The sequence below is a fragment of the Populus alba genome, chromosome 10, assembly GCF_005239225.2.
Source record: "Populus alba chromosome 10, ASM523922v2, whole genome shotgun sequence".
Taxonomy (NCBI): domain Eukaryota; kingdom Viridiplantae; phylum Streptophyta; class Magnoliopsida; order Malpighiales; family Salicaceae; genus Populus; species Populus alba.
Window position 1 is genome coordinate 12402394 of NC_133293.1, and position 20639 is coordinate 12423032.

At 33.9% G+C, this 20639-nt stretch overlaps 3 protein-coding genes across 3 annotated transcripts; 2 read left to right on the forward strand and 1 right to left on the reverse strand.

Annotated features, from left to right (window-relative positions):
• Window positions 1–2868: 2868 nt before the first annotated feature.
• LOC118046398 (DELLA protein GAIP) lies at window positions 2869–5388 on the forward strand. The gene has a single exon (XM_035055287.2). The coding sequence runs from the start codon at window positions 3209–3211 to the stop codon at window positions 5015–5017; it is 1809 nt and encodes a 602-aa protein (XP_034911178.1). The 5' UTR covers window positions 2869–3208; the 3' UTR covers window positions 5018–5388.
• A 6778-nt stretch (window positions 5389–12166) lies between these two features.
• LOC118046397 (uncharacterized protein At4g22758) lies at window positions 12167–13638 on the reverse strand. Its single transcript, XM_035055286.2, has 2 exons — window positions 12809–13638; window positions 12167–12628 (listed from the first exon to the last, which is right to left on the reverse strand). The coding sequence occupies exons 1-2, from the start codon at window positions 13038–13040 to the stop codon at window positions 12459–12461; spliced, it is 402 nt and encodes a 133-aa protein (XP_034911177.1). The 5' UTR covers window positions 13041–13638; the 3' UTR covers window positions 12167–12458.
• A 3632-nt stretch (window positions 13639–17270) lies between these two features.
• Window positions 17271–19784, forward strand: LOC118046396 (protein C2-DOMAIN ABA-RELATED 7). The gene is made up of 4 exons (XM_035055285.2): window positions 17271–17536; window positions 18360–18455; window positions 18655–18952; window positions 19505–19784. Exons 1-4 carry the CDS (start codon window positions 17426–17428, stop codon window positions 19543–19545), a joined length of 546 nt encoding a protein of 181 aa, XP_034911176.1. The 5' UTR covers window positions 17271–17425; the 3' UTR covers window positions 19546–19784.
• The last annotated feature ends 855 nt before the right edge of the window (window positions 19785–20639 follow it).

The window sequence follows — 20639 nt, forward strand, 5'->3', positions numbered from 1 at the left end:
TTAACACTAGATTTGTTGAGAGCGTCGTATTTTTTTTTATGGATTTATCACAACCTCATTACTCAAGTTGCAGATTAACCAAGATTGACTCAGGTTATTTTTTTGGATTGTTTTTTATAATTATTTTTTTTATTTCATTATTCAGTATTCAATCATTTAAAATTGGACTTCTAGAATTTATTGTTTTGATTATTTTTTATGAGGTTATTTCATTTTCATAACCTAGATAGTGAGTTTAACAAATTAACTTGGGCTGAATTTTTTTTTTCATTTTTTTATTGACCATGTGTTTTTTTTTTTCAATTTCTTCCCTCAAAAAATTAATTTTCTTTTATTTATTTATTTTTTTTCAATTTCACTCTAAAATATTAGGTTGCTTGAGATCAAGCTTTATAATGTTTTTAATTTGGTTTGTATAGATTTATTCTAGTCTCGTGAATTTAGGTTTTTTTTTTCTTCTTGATTTTAACTTTCAATATTTGATTTGTAGGAAATTAAGTTTCATGATTTATTTATTTATTTATTATAAGATTATCTTATTCTCGTAAATTATATATTAAGTTTAACAAGTTAATTTGAGATTTTTTATTGTTTTTTTTTTATTCCATTCATTAGATAAAAATTGACCCTCATATTTTATTTTAAATAGCTGAGGATCCACCTAGTCACATGCTGAGAAACTTATGTTTAATCAAGTTGAATACTACCGTGGGGCTACGACTAGAGCTGTGTCACAGTTATTTAAATTATATCATTAATTACGATTGTAGTTTCTTTTTCTTAATGACAAAGAGCATCATCGGTCCAGCTTCTACACTTAAAATTAAATCCTTCCTGAACCGGATCTTGAACAATCTATCTACATCGAACTAGCTAGTATCATGGAAATTATTCTTTCAAGGTCTCTTTTGAATCTGAAACCCCTGAATACGAGGCCTATTAATGGTTTATGCTATCTATACTTTAAATGAAAAAAAGAAAAGAAATATTATGTTTCTCATTGTTATTAAAATTCTCGACATAATAAATTCTTATTCAATTTTTGGTTTTGATGGTGACTGAAACCTAACATTTTATATTTAAAAATCTATAGCTTAGTACCTGACTTTTCCCTATTGTTGCTTTGTTAAAGGAATATGTTTTTTTTTTGTTCTAAATTTTTATTTTACATCCCAAAATAATGCTTGCATTGAACATTAAAAAAAAGATGAGCTGGGGTGCTAAGTCACCTCATTCAATGTTCATATGAACAGCGAAGGAGGTGGCTTTTGTTTTCTTGCATCCTTTTTATTTCAATTTCCCTTTTTTCAAAAAAAAAAAATATTCATTTTCTTCTCAATGTCATAATTCAACATTTACTCAATTTTAATTTATTTTTTATAAATTAGTTTAGTTTACTTTCAATGAAATCATTATACCACAATTCGAATTATGAATTTGATGGATTAAACAGCAAATTACATGTCAATTCAATATGTTATCAAATGAATATTAAAAAAAAAATATATTGATTTTTTTAAAAGCAAACCATACTTTTAACTGGATATTCGGGTTTAATTTTAAATTTGGGTTAGGTAATGACTTGGGTTGAGAGGTTTTGAGATTAACAAGCTGGATTAAGTTTAATAAGAATGCTAAATAATACCCTACGACCTGAATATTTTTCTTATGTTAAAAAAACATAACCCTGTAAACCACTAACCAAGTATTTGTTTTTACATTACAACTTATTTTTTAAAATGTTTTTCTTATGAAAGAATATAAAATTGATTTTTTAAGGTGTTTTTAGATTATTCTACTTTATTGATATTATATGTGTGTATATATATATATATAATATTATTTTAATATATTTTAAATTAATAAACACTTTAAAAAATTAAAATACACCACAATAACAGACACACCTACCCAAAACATCCCCCGCTGTTTTAATAAAAGAACGGTCACCATAAGTCCAAGGACGAACACATAGATTCTTAAACACGAAGGTCCAGGTTAAACTACATTCAAAAAACAAGGTTAAATAGCAGCTTCCTCTTTTCAATAAAATTAATAGTTGGTCCATGTGATTCTGTACCATTTTCGAGATCCAGGGCGAACCAATTCAACGCCATTTGAAGGACTGACAGTATAATTCAGATCTGATGGGAGGATTAATTAATAAGTTCTGGGAGCAAAACTCTCCACTCTACGCATAGAATAGATGATAGCCCTCTCATGCTGTTGAAATTGAATCCTAATGATTTAAAAATATCAAAATATATTAATTTAAAAATTAAAAAAATTAATTTATTTTTAAAATATTTAAAAAACGCAAAAACAAATTATCTATAAAGCACCAATTTATACCACCCAGAATCCTTGGCTGGCACAAAACTGAGTTCCTCGCAGACATAATCCACCAATGCTTGCATTAATGGAAAGCACACATCTTTCCCCTTCCTCCAGCACGGCATGATTTTCATGTAAACCTAGCAACTAAAATTAAATACACCAATGAGCCTAATTTCAGCTCTTAAACTTTAAGAGCGTGTTTGGCAGTGTGGTAGCGGTTGCTTTTTAAATAGCTTTTCGTGCCGAAATACATGCAAATGATGTTTTTTTATTTTTTAAAAATCATTTTTGACATCAGCACATCAAAACGATCCAAAAAGTACAACCGTAACTCAATTTTAGTAAAAAAAAAAAAAAAAAAAAATTTGAAATTTACCAAAACGCAGTTACAAACGCAGAAACAAACACTTCAAAAACAAATAAAGTGATCTCACACAAAAGAATGAAAAAAAGAAAAAAGGAAAAAGGTACTATTATGAGATTAGAGGACGGCTGCCTCCTATCAAAATTCCCTCCTATGACTATTTATTTTATTTTTTTTTGAAAAATGAGATTTCCCCTCATCTTTATCTGTTTGAGATGGTAGTCGTTGTTGTCGTCCTCGATAGTTTCATTGGAGCTTGCGCCCCCATCACGAGCGTTATTTTTCCTCTCTAATTATTATTTGTGCATATTTTAACACTAACGATTTTCCCCCTGATCTTGAAGTGCCAAGTGCCAGTGATAAACCCCCAATCCCCAATGCCCAGATTCCTCCACCCAGTAACGCCCCTCCTTGGTTTCTGAGCTCAACCACCATCCCCACACAAGCCCACCAAAAAAATCAATCCAAAACTCCAACCCCCTCAATAGAAATTAGAATGAAAGAAGCATGAAAAGAGAACACTCAAATCTCCATCCTCAACAACTTACTAACCCATCTTCTCTAGCTGCAGGCGGGTATTCTTTTACTAGCACCGGCACTATGACTTCTAATAACGGGAAAGCTACGACGTGGGAGGAAGAGAAGGGACGTCAAGCAGATGGCGGGATGGATGAACTTTTAGCTGTTCTGGGTTACAAAGTAAGGTCATCAGACATGGCTGAGGTTGCCCAAAAACTTGAACAGCTTGAAGAAGTGATGGGTCATGCACAAGAAGATGGTCTTTCCCATCTTGCATCTGATTCTGTTCACTACAATCCTTCCGATCTGTCTACTTGGCTTGAAAGTATGCTTTCTGAGTTAAACCCAAATCACCATTTCGATCCTTCTGCTGATTCTTTACTTGGTCCTGCTGAATCTTCCACCGTCACTTCCATCGATTTCACCGACCGCAAACATCATCAGCAACCAAAGCTGTTCGAGGAATCTTCATCATCGGAATATGATCTGAAAGTTATACCAGGTAAGGCTGTCTTCTCTCCAACCCAGATCGACTCTAGAGAATCTAAACGCTTAAAAACAGACCTATATCAAACATCCTCTTCGCCATCCTCGTCCTCCACAACTCTCGGTTCTCTGGTGGCTTCGACTGAGTCAACTCGCCCGGTGGTCCTGGTTGACTCACAAGAAAACGGTGTTCGTCTCGTCCATCTCTTAATGGCCTGTGCTGAAGCCGTCCAGGGAGACAACTTAAATCTGGCGGAAGCCCTCGTCAAACAAATCGGCTTTTTAGCTGTTTCTCAGGCCGGAGCCATGCGTAAGGTAGCCACCTACTTCGCCGAGGCATTAGCTCGGAGAATCTACAAATTATACCCTCAAAATTCAATCGACCACTCTCTCTCAGATATTCTTCAGATACACTTCTATGAGACCTGCCCTTATCTCAAGTTCGCTCACTTCACGGCCAATCAAGCGATTCTTGAAGCCTTTGAAGGGAAAAAACGGGTTCATGTTATTGATTTTTCTATGAACCAAGGCATGCAGTGGCCCGCTTTAATGCAAGCTCTTGCTCTCAGACCTGGTGGCCCACCTGCTTTTCGGTTAACCGGCATTGGACCACCGGCTCATGATAACACGGACCAACTTCAAGAGGTGGGGTGGAAGTTGGCTCAGTTGGCAGAGACTATTCATGTGGAATTTGAGTATAGAGGTTTTGTGGCTAACAGTTTGGCTGATCTCGATGCTTCCATGCTAGAACTCAGACCTCCTCAGTTCGAGTCTGTGGCTGTTAACTCGATCTTTGAGTTTCATAAATTGTTGGCTATACCGGGAGATATGAAGAAGGTTTTATCAGTTGTGAAACAAATGAAACCGGAGATTGTTACTGTCGTTGAGCAAGAAGCGAACCATAACGGTCCGGTTTTCTTGGACAGGTTCACCGAGTCACTGCACTATTACTCGACTCTGTTTGACTCGTTGGAGGGATCAGCGAGTACCCAAGATAAGGTAATGTCAGAGGTGTACTTGGCGAAGCAGATTTGCAATGTTGTGGCTTGTGAAGGACCTAGCCGAGTTGAGAGGCACGAGACCCTGACTCAGTGGCGAACTCGGCTGAGTTCGGCTGGGTTTGCTCCGGTTCATCTCGGTTCCAACGCGTTTAAGCAAGCCAGCATGTTGTTGGCCCTGTTTGCTGGTGGAGACGGGTATAGAGTGGAAGAGAATAATGGGTGTCTGATGCTGGGTTGGCATACTCGCCCACTCATTGCCACATCGGCCTGGCGGGTCAACAACCACCACCCAGTAGGTGGTGCTGCTTAACCATGACTCATAACTCACTGAGTCAAAAAGCAGCCGAGTGAGGTCAACTCAACCAGACCCTAGTGCGGTTCTGTATGATATGCTGAGCTGGGACTGAGTTAAAGTGGGACCGACCACTTACTCTGTGTCTCCCTGGATCACCTTTTGTTAATTAGCAGCAGTACCCTCTCTTTTTTTAATCATCATTTTGTTTTAAAATTTTCATTACTGTTTCTTTAGGTATTTTCATTTTCAGGCCCTACCTTTTTTCTTTTTTCTCTTTTTTTGAGGTGGAATCTTCTGTATTTTTCAGGGTGAATCAAAAGGTGTATATATATATTGTGGTAATAAAAGATAGTAGAACTCTTTTGAAGCAGCACCTGCCTTGGTCATTTTGTGGATCAAAAGATGATAAAAACATTTATTTTACTCTTGTCTTCATATTTTGCACTCGCCATAGATTCTACATAAAGTGGCAAGAGAGCCAATTTGATTAAGGTATGGGAAAAGTGATGAAGACTGGCATTAATTCTCAAGTTGAACTACCACTGCTGCCGCTTGGACGGCTAATTTTTTCCAGGGGATTCCTGAGAATCCTCCTTTTATGTCAGGAAAGCAGACTCATACAGAAATGGCAAAAGTCCCACTTTTGCCTACTTTATTGTGAATGAGGTTTTGTTGCTGTTCTTGCTGCTGCTGGTAAGCTTAGAAATTGGGTGGCCACTTCTTGTCCAAATCAAGAATGTTCATCGCCTCTCCCTTTTAACCAGATATTGTAATCAACATGCATGATCACAGCTTTAATCGATCCAAAACCATAAAAGTCAGTACAATCTTGCAGTTTATGTGATTTCTGGCCACTATATTTCGAGAAATTTCCTCAAGAAGCAAGCCTAGGTTGATGGAAAGCTAAGATCAGAAATCGAATCGTTGAGGAGTCATTGATCCATTTTTTATTATTTCTTGTGTGCAGAATAACGTGTTTAGCTTCAATTAACGTGCCCATCCATCTCATTCTTAAGAACAACGCTGCCTATGGGTATATGATCATGGCGTACCTGAGAAGGAGCCATGTCCCTCCTGCAGGCATTGTCATCTAGGGAAATATAAAAACAAGCAAATCACCATCAAGGAGATTTCTCAGGATTTGTCACCACAGCAGGGGGCAATAATTTAGTGCGCACGGGCCGGGAGGTGACTGAATGAAGGAAAGGAAGGAAGCACCGTGCCCATGTTCGCCTCTGCCGATTGGGCCATCTTTTTTTTACGTTGTGTACATTACAAACAATAACAAGCAATAATGTAATGCTTGTTTATGGTATTTTCTCCAGTTCACAACAGTAAACAACCATGCAATTTCTTTCAAATGCAACTTGCCACCGTGCGTTTCGAAATAAGCATTAGCTGACCGGCCCCCACTTTACTAATCTTTGGGCATCACATCAAACCCCATTTTCAAAAGCTCACGTGCTCTTATGTCCTCCTACTGCATTATATGCCCCCGCTACACTGCGATTAATATCAATTTAATTTTTAGTAACATTAAAAAAATATTCAAACGGTTGTTACTATGTTTGCTAATTGAAAATAATAATAATCATGTGGTGGTTAACTAAGATGTACTTTTATTGGTTTGAAGAGTAAAAACACATCCTAAATAATGAACAAAAACATAGTTTGATTAAAAAAAATCAAAATGATATTTTTTAAAAAAATATTGAGACGATAACATATTGGATTGCCAGGTTAATCTGTCAAATCCGTGATTCGGGTTATAAGTTCTTAATAACCCTATATAAAGCATATTGAAACAAATTTTGAATTCCAAATCCAAATCAACCTAATGCTAAATTATGAAATTGAAAATGATTCAATTAAAAAAAGACAAAAAAAAAAAACTCATGTCAACTCAGATTAACTTGCCAAACTTGTGATTTAGGTCATGAGATCAGAAAAATCTCATAGCAAATTGAAACAGATTAAAATTAATTAAAAAAAATATAAAAAATAACCCGAGTTAACTTGTATTAACTTGCCAAACTTGTGACAAAGTTTATGAGACTGAAATAATCTTATAAAAAATAAACCAAAATATATCATGAAACTCGATTCTCAATAAACTCAATATTTAAAGAGGCAATTAAAAATAAATAAATAAAAAAATAACTCGAGTTAACCTATCAAACTAATGATATGTACTGTGAAATTGGAATAACATTATAAAAAAAATAAAAAGAAATTATGAATTTTAATTTTTAAATAAATAAACATTAATAAATAAATAAATAAATAAAATCAAATTAACCACGTTAAACCCAATTAATTATATACTATAGTAATGCGATCATCCTCAATGTTTGCGTATGTCGGGAAAGTGGTCCGTAGTCTTTAGTCCTTACTGTTTGGCTACACAAAATAATTGAGAAGCCAAGTCAGAAATAAAATTGGGTACATCCATACATACATACATACCATATATACATCCATCCATACATATATATACATCCATCCATACATACATATATATATATATATATACATACATACATATATATATGTGTGTGTGTGTGTGTGTGTGTGTGTATGTATATATATATATATATATATGCGTGTATATGTATATGTATATATATGTATATGTAGATCATGGAGGGGAAGGGGAAAACGAGTGGAAGGAGAAGGCAGGGTACTGTACAAAAGCTGTTGGGTGGGCTGTCATTTTGTTCTTTCCAAATTTAGAGACACCATATAAAACATTCTCATGGATTTTAGAAAGGGGCCAGTGTTGAAAAGCGTCAGAATCACTTCACTCGTGAGCACGATACAGTTTTACATGTCGGGGGAGCCTTGTGATTGTGACGTGATGTCTTAAATAGTGTGCCTGCCTGCCTTTAACCTTGATTTGAACACACCCTCGTATCGTCTATAACCTCTCATCCAAAACTTGCACATTTTTTTCATCATTTCATATCGGAAAGATCTCAGTGGACGTGGATAAAGGAGCTAGCTCGCCAAATTGTACATCATTATCTTTTTTAACAGTTCCCACTCTCGATCAGATGCTGTCTGAAGCCAAGCTAAGAAGATCTCCTTCTATCTTCCAAGAAATAATATTTTTGGGTCCAAACTTCGGGCATGCAGTAGGATATGCAAGATCTTTTCTATATAGGGTAAGAAATTACAAGCAATCCCTTTAAAGCAACGACGATTGAGGATCGAATATGCTCTGTCTTTTCTTTTTTTCTGTTTTTCTTTTTCTGAATGCGATCACTGATCAAGTTCTCAGCCAGCAAAAGTGACAGTGTATGCCTTTTTATAGATGTCAAATCGACTCCAAAACAGTGGTAAAATGCCAGTTGACGGCTACTTGAATTACTAGATGTAAGCAAATAACAGACAGTGTGCTGCTGATCAAAACGTTTGCGTTGCCACTTTGAGAGTGATTAGTTGGCAATAAATAAATCACAGAAACATTGCTTGCAGACAAATAAGGCAAATTGTAAGTGATTGATCTTCCGATGAAAGAAGTCATCACTGAATTTACCTGGAACTTTAAGATTCTTTATACATCTACCCTTTATAGCAACAGATTCTTTAAACCGAGTAAGCTGTACAAATCCACGCTATCAAAGTAATTAAGCCGGAGTCAACTGCCATGGCCATTTCTTTAACCTTAGCAGTAAGAGTATAGGTCGAATTCGAGTGGAAAAATGAGGACGAAAAGCTGGTAGACAGAGAGCTGATATCAACGTCAGTCCCATTGAGCTTTGGATTCATGTTACTTGGTGCGTTTTTCTTCTTGGAGAGTAGACTCATAAATGGATACTCTCAGCAGAGTTTGAGCTGTAGCAGAAATATAAACTCTGCGAGCTCAACAATAACAAGCCATAGCCCACAAAACATGTGTTTTTTAATGAGCATAGCAGATAAACATGGCTTGGTTCAGGTCAGGCCAGGCACTCTAAAAAATTAAGAAGATACTGCAATTATGAACGAAAACTAAATCTTCTCATGAATCATGATGGATGCCTCAAGTCCTGCTCGTGGTCCATTATGTACGGACAGAGCAAATGGGCCTACCGGCCTTGTAAAGACTGGTTCTCCAACATTTCTTCGCGTGTCAGCGTACTAAGTATTCATAGGGCTAGAAGACCTTCCCTTTATTTCTGGTCCGAGCCCAGTTAACTTTTTGATTGAAGATCATACTATTATTTTCCATTATTTTCTCTCATTTGATTTGGTTAGGCTTCCGTTTATGATTAACAGAATTTCAAATGCTGTTCTTCACTGGGCATTTCTGTTCCTTTTTTTTGGTTCCAAATTCGCTTAATCAAGCAGCATTTTAACTTTATTTAACTCTTAAAAACTTAAAATTAAAAATTAAAAAGCTACATAAACTTCTGGTATTTGACACGATATGCTTAGGTACATGGGACCTTCAATTAATTTAATTAGAAGAATTTTTTGGGGACATAGTTAGACGATCACATTAATGGTTGGCACTCGTTCAATAAATTTTTAAAAGAATATGCTTGTAATAAATTCTAGACTGTTGTGATTTAGAATAAGTGTTCATCAGATTTTCTCTGATTGGATGATATGTAAAGTAAAATAAATGTATTTGACTTTTGGTTTGGTAATTTTGCTAATTTTTAGCTTCTATGTGAAGTAAAATAAGTTTTTACAAGATTTTTTTTTTTTTTTGATTTGATGTGATTGTTTTTATGAATACTAGCGGGTATTTTGGAGTATCATAATAATTATAGCGGGTATTTTGGAGTATCATAATAATTATTCTTTAAGTGTTTTTTTATTTAAAAATATATTGAAATAATATTTTTTATTTTTTAAAATTTATTTTTAACATTAGAACAAAAAAATAATTAAAAATAATTTTTAAATAATTTTAAGTAAAATAAAAATTAAATTTTTGTTTATTATGATTGAAGAATGAGTGATCGATGGAGACTATTTTTTCTCTAAATTCATCAGAACGTGTAACCAACCAGATGGATTTTATAAGGTTTTGATTAGAAAAGGTTTTAATTATAAGTAATGGATTCTTAATTAGGAATGTAATTGCAAATCCTAGGAATGGAAATTGGGAATTTTATTGAATGAAAAATGATTGAATTACAAGACAATTGGATCTAATTGAATGACATTTTTTTTTTTAAAAAGGTAGATTTGAGGTCTTGGAGATTAACTAATTTGTCATAAAACATTTCTCAATGCGAGAACGCTATTATATTGCTCAATTTAGAGATTGAATTCGTGAAACAGATTTGAAAAATCCCAAACTAACTTGACTAAAGACCAAGTCAAGGTTCGCAAAACGCTGCCGTTAGTTAAGTACCCATCCACGTGTTGCGTAAATGTGATTGAATGATCCTCCATTGTCCACGATGTTTTCACTTTTCCTAGCCCCATCTTCACCGCTCAGTTGCCTTGAATATTTTCCTTTTCATGTAGCTTCCCGATCAATCTGTTCGCTTGTCCAGAGAGAGGGGGAGAGAGAGAGAAAGCTGGTTCATCTTCAAAGGCCAAAATTCGTCCTTAGACCCATTACAGCCAGCAATTCTATCAGTTCGTGCGAACGAGGAAATTTGTAAATGCAATCAAAGTTAAAGGGGTTAATTCACACACACACACATGGGAGAAGCAAAGCAGATGATAGATCATAGATGCAACCATATGGGAAACTTACAACTGCGATATATAATTGAACCCAACAAATATGAATGGTGCCCAGTAGATTTTTTCGATGGACGGGTAATTGATGCTCATCGGAGACGTTGGAAACTATGCAACTATAGTTGTAGAACTCCACTTCTGTTCATAAGGAAACTTGATTCTCAAGAGCAAATCGAACCTAATTTTCCAGTTTTACTGATTTTAATCCAAAAGACACATGCACAGAGCATTGATGCATCAAGGTGCAAGGAGATTGACTTTGTCATCAAATAACACAGGTGAAGAGTTGAACTTGCTATGCTCCATCAATCCACAACTAGCAGCAGCCAATCCTTTATATAGCTATATGCAAGAGGCAGGTCAAATGCACTCTAAATTATAGGCTGGCCCTGTTCAGGAACTACCTAGGCCTCAGTTTGGTCCAAGATAGAAGACACAGCAACGATTCTCAAATGCCGAGCATAACAAAACAGCGAATTGAAGCTTCAGAAAATTACAGCAGCTTGGGCTTAACTATACTGGGTAGCAGTTTACGAGACAGTCTAGTGGTTGTTGTAAATCCTATACTCTTTTTCTTTTTATTAATATTTTTTTTTTTAAAAAAAAAAACCAAACTGACCAAAACATCTCGATTATTAAAAAATCCAAATTCAAAAGTTGAAAATGCCCTGAAGGAAGTTTTAGTTTTTTTATCTTGAAATGACAGCTGAGTAATTTAACTAATCTAAATGAAAATAACCTCGTAGAAATGAAAATATCTAAAAGGCTCCTGTACCCAGGCTGAAGTCTTGTAAGGTTAATTATAAATCAGTATACTATGATCAAAGAAAGTCAAAAGTCAGATTTTTCTTAAAATTATACTAATGTGTTCATGTAAGAAGACAAAACTACCCCTTAATAGTTGATTTAGTAGAGGGGAGTGATCTATTGATTAGAGAACTCCGCCTCTGGAAGGCTAGGCAACTTTCTAGGCAAAGAAGCAGCCGCTAGTCTTGTCTGTCATGCGTACCAAAGGCTGTCACCAAACTCATCCTAGCTGGCATTGACAGGATCGGTAGGAAATATTCCTATCAAATGCTGTCGTTGAATTCGAAGAGGTTGCTCCTCATCCTATGAGATGGTTGAAAGGAACAGATGCTTGCCCGTGAAGGCTTGATTTAAGCTCCACAATATCCAGTTCAAAGATGCCATCAGTGGCCAAGAATCAAACACTCTGCTAGAAATCTCCTAGAAACAGCTAATCCAACAAAGAAAACTACAATTTATTCTATTGTTTTTTTGGACTTTAGCCCATATTGGCACCCAAAAAGAGAAAACAGTGAAATTGCTCTATTCAAAGGAATTCTGCAGGCCCCTTATTTGGTTTGCTGCCAAGCACGTAATTAGAATAGCAAACAAGCAGTTGAATACCTAACATTGCGCATGAGTTCAATTTCTAAAAGCAAACCAAAATCGACAACTGATGGAAGAAAGAAATTTACTAAAGACAACCAAAAATGTCTATTTTATTCAAAGAAGAACATTCAAGGAGAACAATTTGATTGATTCCCTAAACAATCAGGAATTCTTCACAATTCTCTCAACTCGAATTAGAACAAAAAGCACTAAAGGGACATTACCAGGTAAATGAAACAACCACGCCAACTAAATAAGATGACCAAATTGAATAATTTGGCAAAACTTAAACGAAACTGGAAACAACTTTAATAAATTGACGAGAAGATATCACATTCTTCACTACTGGAAAGTGCATCAATGAGAAGATATTCTAAGATTGAGTGACTTTATTAATCCATGCCTTCCAGCTCCCACTCCCCTTCTGGGAAATTGCTGCATTGGATCTCCCATCCTTCTCCGCCACTTTCAGATGCTGTGGCTTCTTGCAAAGCATAAAATTGCGAGCTCCGAGCGATCCGATGGTTTCCCATGGGCTTATAGCTGCAATCAAATTATAATAACAATCATAAATTGGGTTCTTGAGTTTCAAGCACAATCAGAATACGTTCTTACAAATTAATTAGGAACCAAGGAACGTTTCAAAATCCAAAGAAATAACGCAAACAAACAAAAGAAACAATTGCCAATTGGCACAAAAAATTGGGTTCTGGAACAACTTACCATCAGAACCAGCATTGGGGCAATAAAGCAAGAAATCATTGAGATCAGAGCCTAGAATTGGAAGGCGACCCTCACGCGCATAGGACTTCAAGGCAGTAGCGATAACAGCAACCACTAGATCCTCCTCGTTAACAACAAACCGGATCGGCCCTGCACTCCCTAACACCGTCACGCTAATCAAGAACCTGTTGCCCTTGGCTGCCTGGTTCTTTTTCTGCTTGTAAAGACCCATTGTATTGTTTTTTCTTCTCTCTCAAAAAAATCAACAAAAAAGAAATAGCAGTATCTAAACAAAAAGAAAATTGTGTATTGGGTTTTTCTTTCTTTCTTCAAAAAAAATAATCAAGAACTGGGTACTTTTTGTGAATAAAAATCAGCGAGAACAACGACTTTTGATGGTTTTTCTCTGTTTACGGGTCGACACCGATGCAGCGATAGTACCAGCCTTCCTTGCAAGATCCGAAAGCGAAAGCAGAGGCCACAGAGACAACGCCCGCCCTTGATTGGCAAAGGGAGAGCATGTAATTACTACTAATTCTTAAGATTTCCACCATTCACAACGATAACAACTAGATCTTCGTTTTCTTTGAGGATCTATTTCCACACGACAAAAAGAAAAAAGAAAAAAGAAAAGCGCTTCGCTTCTTTTTTTCCCTCTAACTGGTAAGAGATTTTTTTGGAGAGATAGAGATCTGAAAGAAAACGGTGGAATGATTTGTTTTGGTTTTGGGATAAGGAGAAGGGCTTTGGAGTTTGGAGGGGATGAGGGCTAGGGTTTGATTGTAGTTTGTTTTGATATGGAAGGCTAATTTAAAGAGAGGGATTCTCTTCTAATTTTGTTACGGTGTTATCTTCGACGTCAGTTACTTAGCGCAGACCTAACCTGACCTCTCTAGAATTTCTTTTCTCTACTTGTATCAATTTATTTTTTAAAAAAATAACTAATAAAAAAACATTAATTACTCTGTTTCATCGTAAAATTTTCTCTGACAGTGACAGCAAAAGAGGAAAACCCTTCGGCAAGGGGAAAGACGTTGTTTATTTATTTTTTTCAAAATTTTGTTACTTCTTATTTCTTGCTGTAAAACTGTAATTTTTTACGTTTTCTTTTTATGGTGTGTGTTAGTTGTTGACTTGCCTCCATTCTCGAAAGTACTACAACTTGCAAGAATTGTTAGTTTAATTAATGGCTATTTGCAAAAAAAAAAATATATATATTCAAACATTTATTTATTTATAAAATTATTCGGACTTCTTGGAATAGACGACTGGTTTGTTGTGTTTTGGTTTATTTGACCACGTGCCATGCATGCAAATTTATTCTTGAGATTTTAAATTTAAATTCGCTAACAGTATAAAAAGTTGATGCTCTCGTTAGTTTCAAAAGCTATTTATTTTTCTACTTACTTTAAATTAATAATATTTCAGTATTTTTAGATAATTTTAATGTATTAATATTAAAAATCATTTTTAAAAAATAAAAAAAATATTATTTTAATATATTTTCAAGTGATAAACACTTTAAAAAATAATCATAACTATACTTTCAAGCTGGTGAATAATAAAGACTTTTCCCAATAAATAATGACGCACTAGGTTCAAATCTAGCCTTCCTAATTTTTAAGAATTTTTCATCCCATTAAGATTATTTTTTTTTTGAAAATATTGATTATGTTATTATGAAAGCTTTAACCATGTTTTTAATACCTTTTATATTTTATGAATTATGTTATTTTTTTTACTGTATTAAAGTCTAAATAAACCTACCTTACCCCCGTGTACATAAAAACCTTTCCAGGGGGGGTTATATTTGCAATTTTACATTTCACATTTCACAAATCACAATCACAAAAGTAACTCTAAAAAGTTTAAAGGACCACGATGACATAGGCACTGTTTGACACTTTGACTATGTAGTTGGCGGCAAATTTGCAAAAAAATAAAATTAAAAAAAAAAGATTTTTTTTTATATTTTTAGATTATTTTAATTTTTTAATATGTTATTAAATAAAAAATATTTGAAAAAACCATCTCAACAGATCACCGTATACTAATATAATTTGATCGTACCCTGTAACCCCACATGAGAGATACGCGTTAGGGCGCAAGTACTGATAACATGAGTTGCTTACAAAACCCAAAAGCGTGTTGAAGAATCTCTGTCTGGGCCTATAGCCTCCGAACACATGTGTGGTGGATAGTTCTAACTTCTATGTGCGATTATTAATTACCTCATGATTCCATGACTGTACCAGATCACCCTCCTGGCATAAAAGACGAATTTATGGATGGGAAACGCTGAGATAATATTCGACTCAGTGACTCAGTGTTGTGGTCCTTCAGCTTTATACTTGTTTTGACCGAGTGATGAACTGATGGATCAGAAACCTCATCTGCAGGTCTCCCGCGTGATCGAATTGGGTTGATCGTTAATATTATTAAGGAGTCTATATTATCAAAAACAACTAAACCTAATAGAGTCAGGTATACGGTTGATATGAACACTAAAACGTGTTAGTATATTATTTTAATGGCTTAATTACTAATTTGATGCTATTTATTTTTCTGTTTCAAAAACTTTGAATAATTTTTTAAATTAATATTTTTTTATATTTTTACATCATTTTGATGTGATAATGTCAAAAGTAATTTGAAAAAAATAATAAAAAATATTATTTTAATATTTTTATAAATAAAAAATACTTAAAAAAACAATCATAACTATATTTTTATACACATGTGTGTGTGTGTATATATATATATAGATGTTATTAGTTATCACTCATTGGTCCATTTAAGATGAGTTCATGGGTTCAATCCATACATGTACCAAAACTATTTTCATATACAACAAGTCATCTATATAGTTTTTTTTTTAAAACAAAAATGGATGATATACCATCCAATCCTTGTAAAGAGAAAAAATGCCCAAGTCATGAAGTTTTATTTAATTTTATCATTAATATTGAGTTTATAATAAATTAATTTTTGTATTTTTTATTGTCTAATAAATTGTTTTTGGCCTCTTTTTTCTAATATTCTGTTTTTTTAAATCCCATCATTTAATATGAGTTTTTATTTTCTTTAGGGTTTTTACCTCTTTTTTTTTTTTTTTTTTTATCTTTTGTTCTAATTTTATAATTTAATATGTTATTTTTATTTAATTTTATCTTTCAATATTGAATATAAATCAGTTTCTATATTTTAAGAATATAATAAAAAATTTAGCCCATTTTTTTTTTCAATTTTATCATTTAATATGTGGGTTTTTAATTGTTTTGGGTTCCTAGATCTTTTTTTTTATTATTATTTTTTCAAATTTATATTTAAAAAAATAATTTTATTTAATTTTATCATTTAATATTGAATTGATATTTTTTTTTTTATATATGCTTAATGAACAACATCATATCAAAATAACTTTTACACAATTTAATTTAAAATCCAAGCTAAACAAATAATCATATTAAAGTTTCTCAAGTTTAAACCATTATACCAAAAATGCATTGACCTCAAACTTAATAATTTAAGATCATATTTAGGTTATTTTATACTAGTTAAACAAGTCAAAATTCAATTAACCTACTTACCCGATCAAGACATAAATGAATGAAGTATTGACTTGAAAACAAACATGAAAAAAACACCTTGATCTTCTTTATTAATTATTTTTTTTCACCAGCTCACCAAAATCTATATGCAATACAATTTAGTTTTTTATATTACATACACTTTTTTAATATTATTATTGTCATAATTAACTAACTGGATCATCCTGTTCCCAGCCTAATGAGCTAATTAACAATTCGAAATGATTTTCGATCTTGATCGGGGTTAAGTTTCGAGCTGTAAACCTAAAAACAACCGTGCTCCTAAATCTGTCCTTCTCTCTGCTTGCTGTGCTATATCCGCTAAATTGCACTCACTAATAGAGTGCTGAATTGACGACGAAACATAGCCTTCGAAAGTCTAAAATCCAGGATTTTAGAAGGCAGAGTTCAAATGAGCTGATTTAAATATTTTATTACCCAAATGAAGAAAAGGAAGTATGAGAGAAATTTGATCCAATATCTCTCTGAGGAAAATAGCAATGCTAAGTATCGGGACCTCACGTTGATACATTGACCTATCAATAAAGACAATACCTTATATAATTGGGGTTGGATATCGTCCCTCCATGTTGCAATCTGATTTATTGTTATTTCCATACAATGAAAGTAAAATGATAATGCCTTGTCAGATTTTGGGTGCACATTGAGCAAGTTTCCGTATACTTATTCTCCCTCTATTCCTGTAAAAGCACAGGTCTTAACCACCAACGGGGAGGCCGTGCATAGCGGCGGGCCACAAAAGGATTGTCTAATACGAGCCTTCTACTGTTTATAGTTTTTCTTGGCCAGCATATACTTTGAAGCACGTAAAAGACACGTTGCAACCGATCAAGGTACTTGGATTTTGGAAGATTCTTTATAGATTCCTTGGCAGTTGACCCATCGATCAAGCTACATGTTGCTTGGATTTTTCAAGCAACATTTATATATTCCTTGTTCTAGGCCATAAAATCCAGTATTCCGTGTCTGTTTGACCTGAACAATAGGCAGTCGGAGCTTTACAGACATGGATAACCTTCTTGGCCTTCTCAGAATCCGGGTGAAACGAGGCAACAATCTTGCCGTTCGCGATCTTGGTACCAGTGATCCTTATGCTGTCATCACCATGGGAAAACAGGCTTGTTACTCTTCTTTTGATCTCCTCAAATTTGGTTATATGACTTGTTATTTCCCCCCAGTTTCTTTCATTTTCCCTTTATTTTTTTTCTTGATGAAATTTCTGTACACAAAATGGTTGTCAATCTTTTTGAGTTGGCTGTCTGAGACCTCTATAGAAATGAAACAGGGAAGCAGGCATGAAATTTTCTACTGAAAGAAATTAAAGACAGGAAACAAAAGGATTTTCACAATTGTATTTTGTTCTTTTTGCTCTAGAAATGAGAAATAAACAAGAAGAGGGTGAAATTTGTTCACCTAATTGAAGCCGTTGTTAATATCGATGGGCTTGGACTTTCCCAACGAAAGACTGACGGAAGAGGTTTTTTCAAGAATGCATCCTGAACTATCATGAATGCCTATGAGGGGGAGGACATAGCCTTCTTACTTCCGGTTCACTTTTCATAATCACAAATATGGAGGACGGGGTGTGGTTTTTGGTAGGATTGTTCGGTAGCTTGGACGTTCTTGATTAATTTTGCTTGAAACTTTATGGTTAATGATGGACTGCTAATGTGTTCTCATCATCATTTTCTGAGAGAATTGCTTTAGGGTTCTCTGTATTTGCTTATCTTGATATGAAGCTTTGCTTCAACATATTAAGGTGATCTAGAACCAGAAAGCATGAATAAGTATGTTATAATTCATCAATATAAGTTAAATCTGCATATAGTCACTGCATATATAATAGAAAGTTCAACTATACGCAAGTTTTCTATATCTTGTCCTTTTTGTTCTTCTCGGTATGTCCTCTCAGCGCTAAAATCACCTCAACTTTGGTGCAGAAATTGAAGACTCGAGTGGTGAAAAAAAACTGCAATCCAGAGTGGAACGAGGAGCTTACTCTTTCAATCACAGATATCAATGTTCCAATCAATTTAGTAAGTATTAGCCGACAACATGTAGCATGTTTATGATGAAATCACACAGCAATTGAATTATTCTTGTGCTGTATTGCATACAAACAGTTGATGGTAAATCCAGCGAGATACCATTTTCCTTTCTTGAATAACTTCGTTAAACACAACCATATTTTATTTCTGTCAATTCTGATTCCTTCTGTTTTGGCTTCCTTTGCAGACTGTGTTTGACAAAGACAGATTTACCGTGGATGATAAAATGGGTGAAGCGGAAATAGACATCAAAGCATATATCGCGAGTCTAAAGATGGGATTGCAAAATCTCCCAAACGGTTGTGTGGTCTCAAGAGTGAAGCCAAGCCGGAACAACTGCCTTGCTGACGAGAGCTGCGTTGTTTGGGATAACGGCAAAATCCTGCAAGACATGATTCTCAGATTAAGAAATGTGGAGTCCGGTGAAGTGATGATTCAAATCGAGTGGGTTAATGTTCCAGGTTGTCGGGGATTGGAAATTGGAGGTACGAGATAAACGTGATTGCTATGTGTTCTGTTGTATGCAATGTAGATTTCAAGCTGCCTGACCCTGCATGATATTGCAGAATGATGCAAAAAGATTCGTGTAGCTGGACTAGTTTAGAAATAAATTTTATTTATTTATTTTAGTGTTTTAAACATATTTTTAAAAAAAATTAAAAAAAATTTATGTTTTTTTACCTAAAATTAATATTTTTTTAATGTTTTCATATTATTTTGATATATTGATATGAGAAATAATTTTTTTTATTTTCATATATTTTTAAATAAAAAATATTTTTAAAAAAATTATAATATACCCTCAAATATCCTAAACTTTGTTTTTATTGAAATCTATTGACCTGATATCTCTGCGTCAATGTTATGGTTGGCGAGGAATATGGGAAGCATGATGGACTACATGGTTTATAGTCTCTTAAAACTGCATGCCATTTTCATTTTTCTTACCATAGACAAGCAACTTCAATAATTTGCTCAAGCATGTATGCTTAAACTAACTAAATTAAGCCATGATATTTATTATTTTTGGAACATAGACAGGGAAGCACCATGGAACAGGTCGAAGAGACTCGACTGATCGAATGATTTTCCTAATTTTACCATCCACACCGGTATCCTCTATGGGTGAGATGCGACTGCTCATTTATAGCGTCCTAACCGTGAAGATGATGACTGTTTTCTCTTGAATCAAGAATTACTTGGATATCTACTCCATTAATTTGGTGTCTTCTTTCTTTCTTGTTTTGGTCGTATTTCAAACAATTTTTTTCGATTTTTATGGATCACATTTTGATTTATTTTTTTCCAAGGATAATGGCATTCTCGAACTTGGCTTGCAATGTATTATATAAAAACCAATAAATTCTTATATAAAATCATATATCGTGAAACAATTATTCACCTGATTTTCTCAAAATAAGATTTAACTCAAGTTGAAAATACGAAAGTAACTTGAAGTTGAAATTACGGCCTAACAAAACAAGATTTAAATGGGAGATAATAAGTTTTTTTTTGGGTGATAATAGCTGGCATTTCCTCTGCAAAGAATGCGTCGCGCAGAAATTTAAAAGATAGAAACTATCGGTCATCTTGGACTGCTCATCGTTCAAAATCTAAAAACAATTTGAACCCAATAGAATTTAATGGCGGTTTTGATCATCCAGTCATAGAATTGAAGTTCTTGTTTCAAGATGGAAAGCTTTTAAGATTAATTTCAAGAAAGAAAATGGAGGAAACCACTATTTAGTATTTAGACGAGCAATTTTCACATCACATATGGAAATCTAAAATCTAATCTTATATATCGATAGTTATACATAAAGTCATGATTTTCTTTCGAAAAAAGGTGTTCTCTTTAACTTGTCCTCTATATGTGTTTGTTTGTGAAAGGATAATCTTATAATTTAGTAAAAAAGTTATTAAATCCTTACTATTGAGTTTTAAAAGGTAGTAAAATCCTTTCTTTTCATAATGGAAGGTAAAATATTTTGGACAAAATAGACATTAATTTCCTAAAGACAAAATTAAATGATAAGTAAAAAAAAAAAACAGAAAGGAGCTAGAAACCTATAAGTTTAACTGAACAACAAAATAAATCTGAAAGCACATACTAAATATATAACAAAAACAAAATACACTTTTTAAAAAAATTAATATAAGAGGATAGTAAAT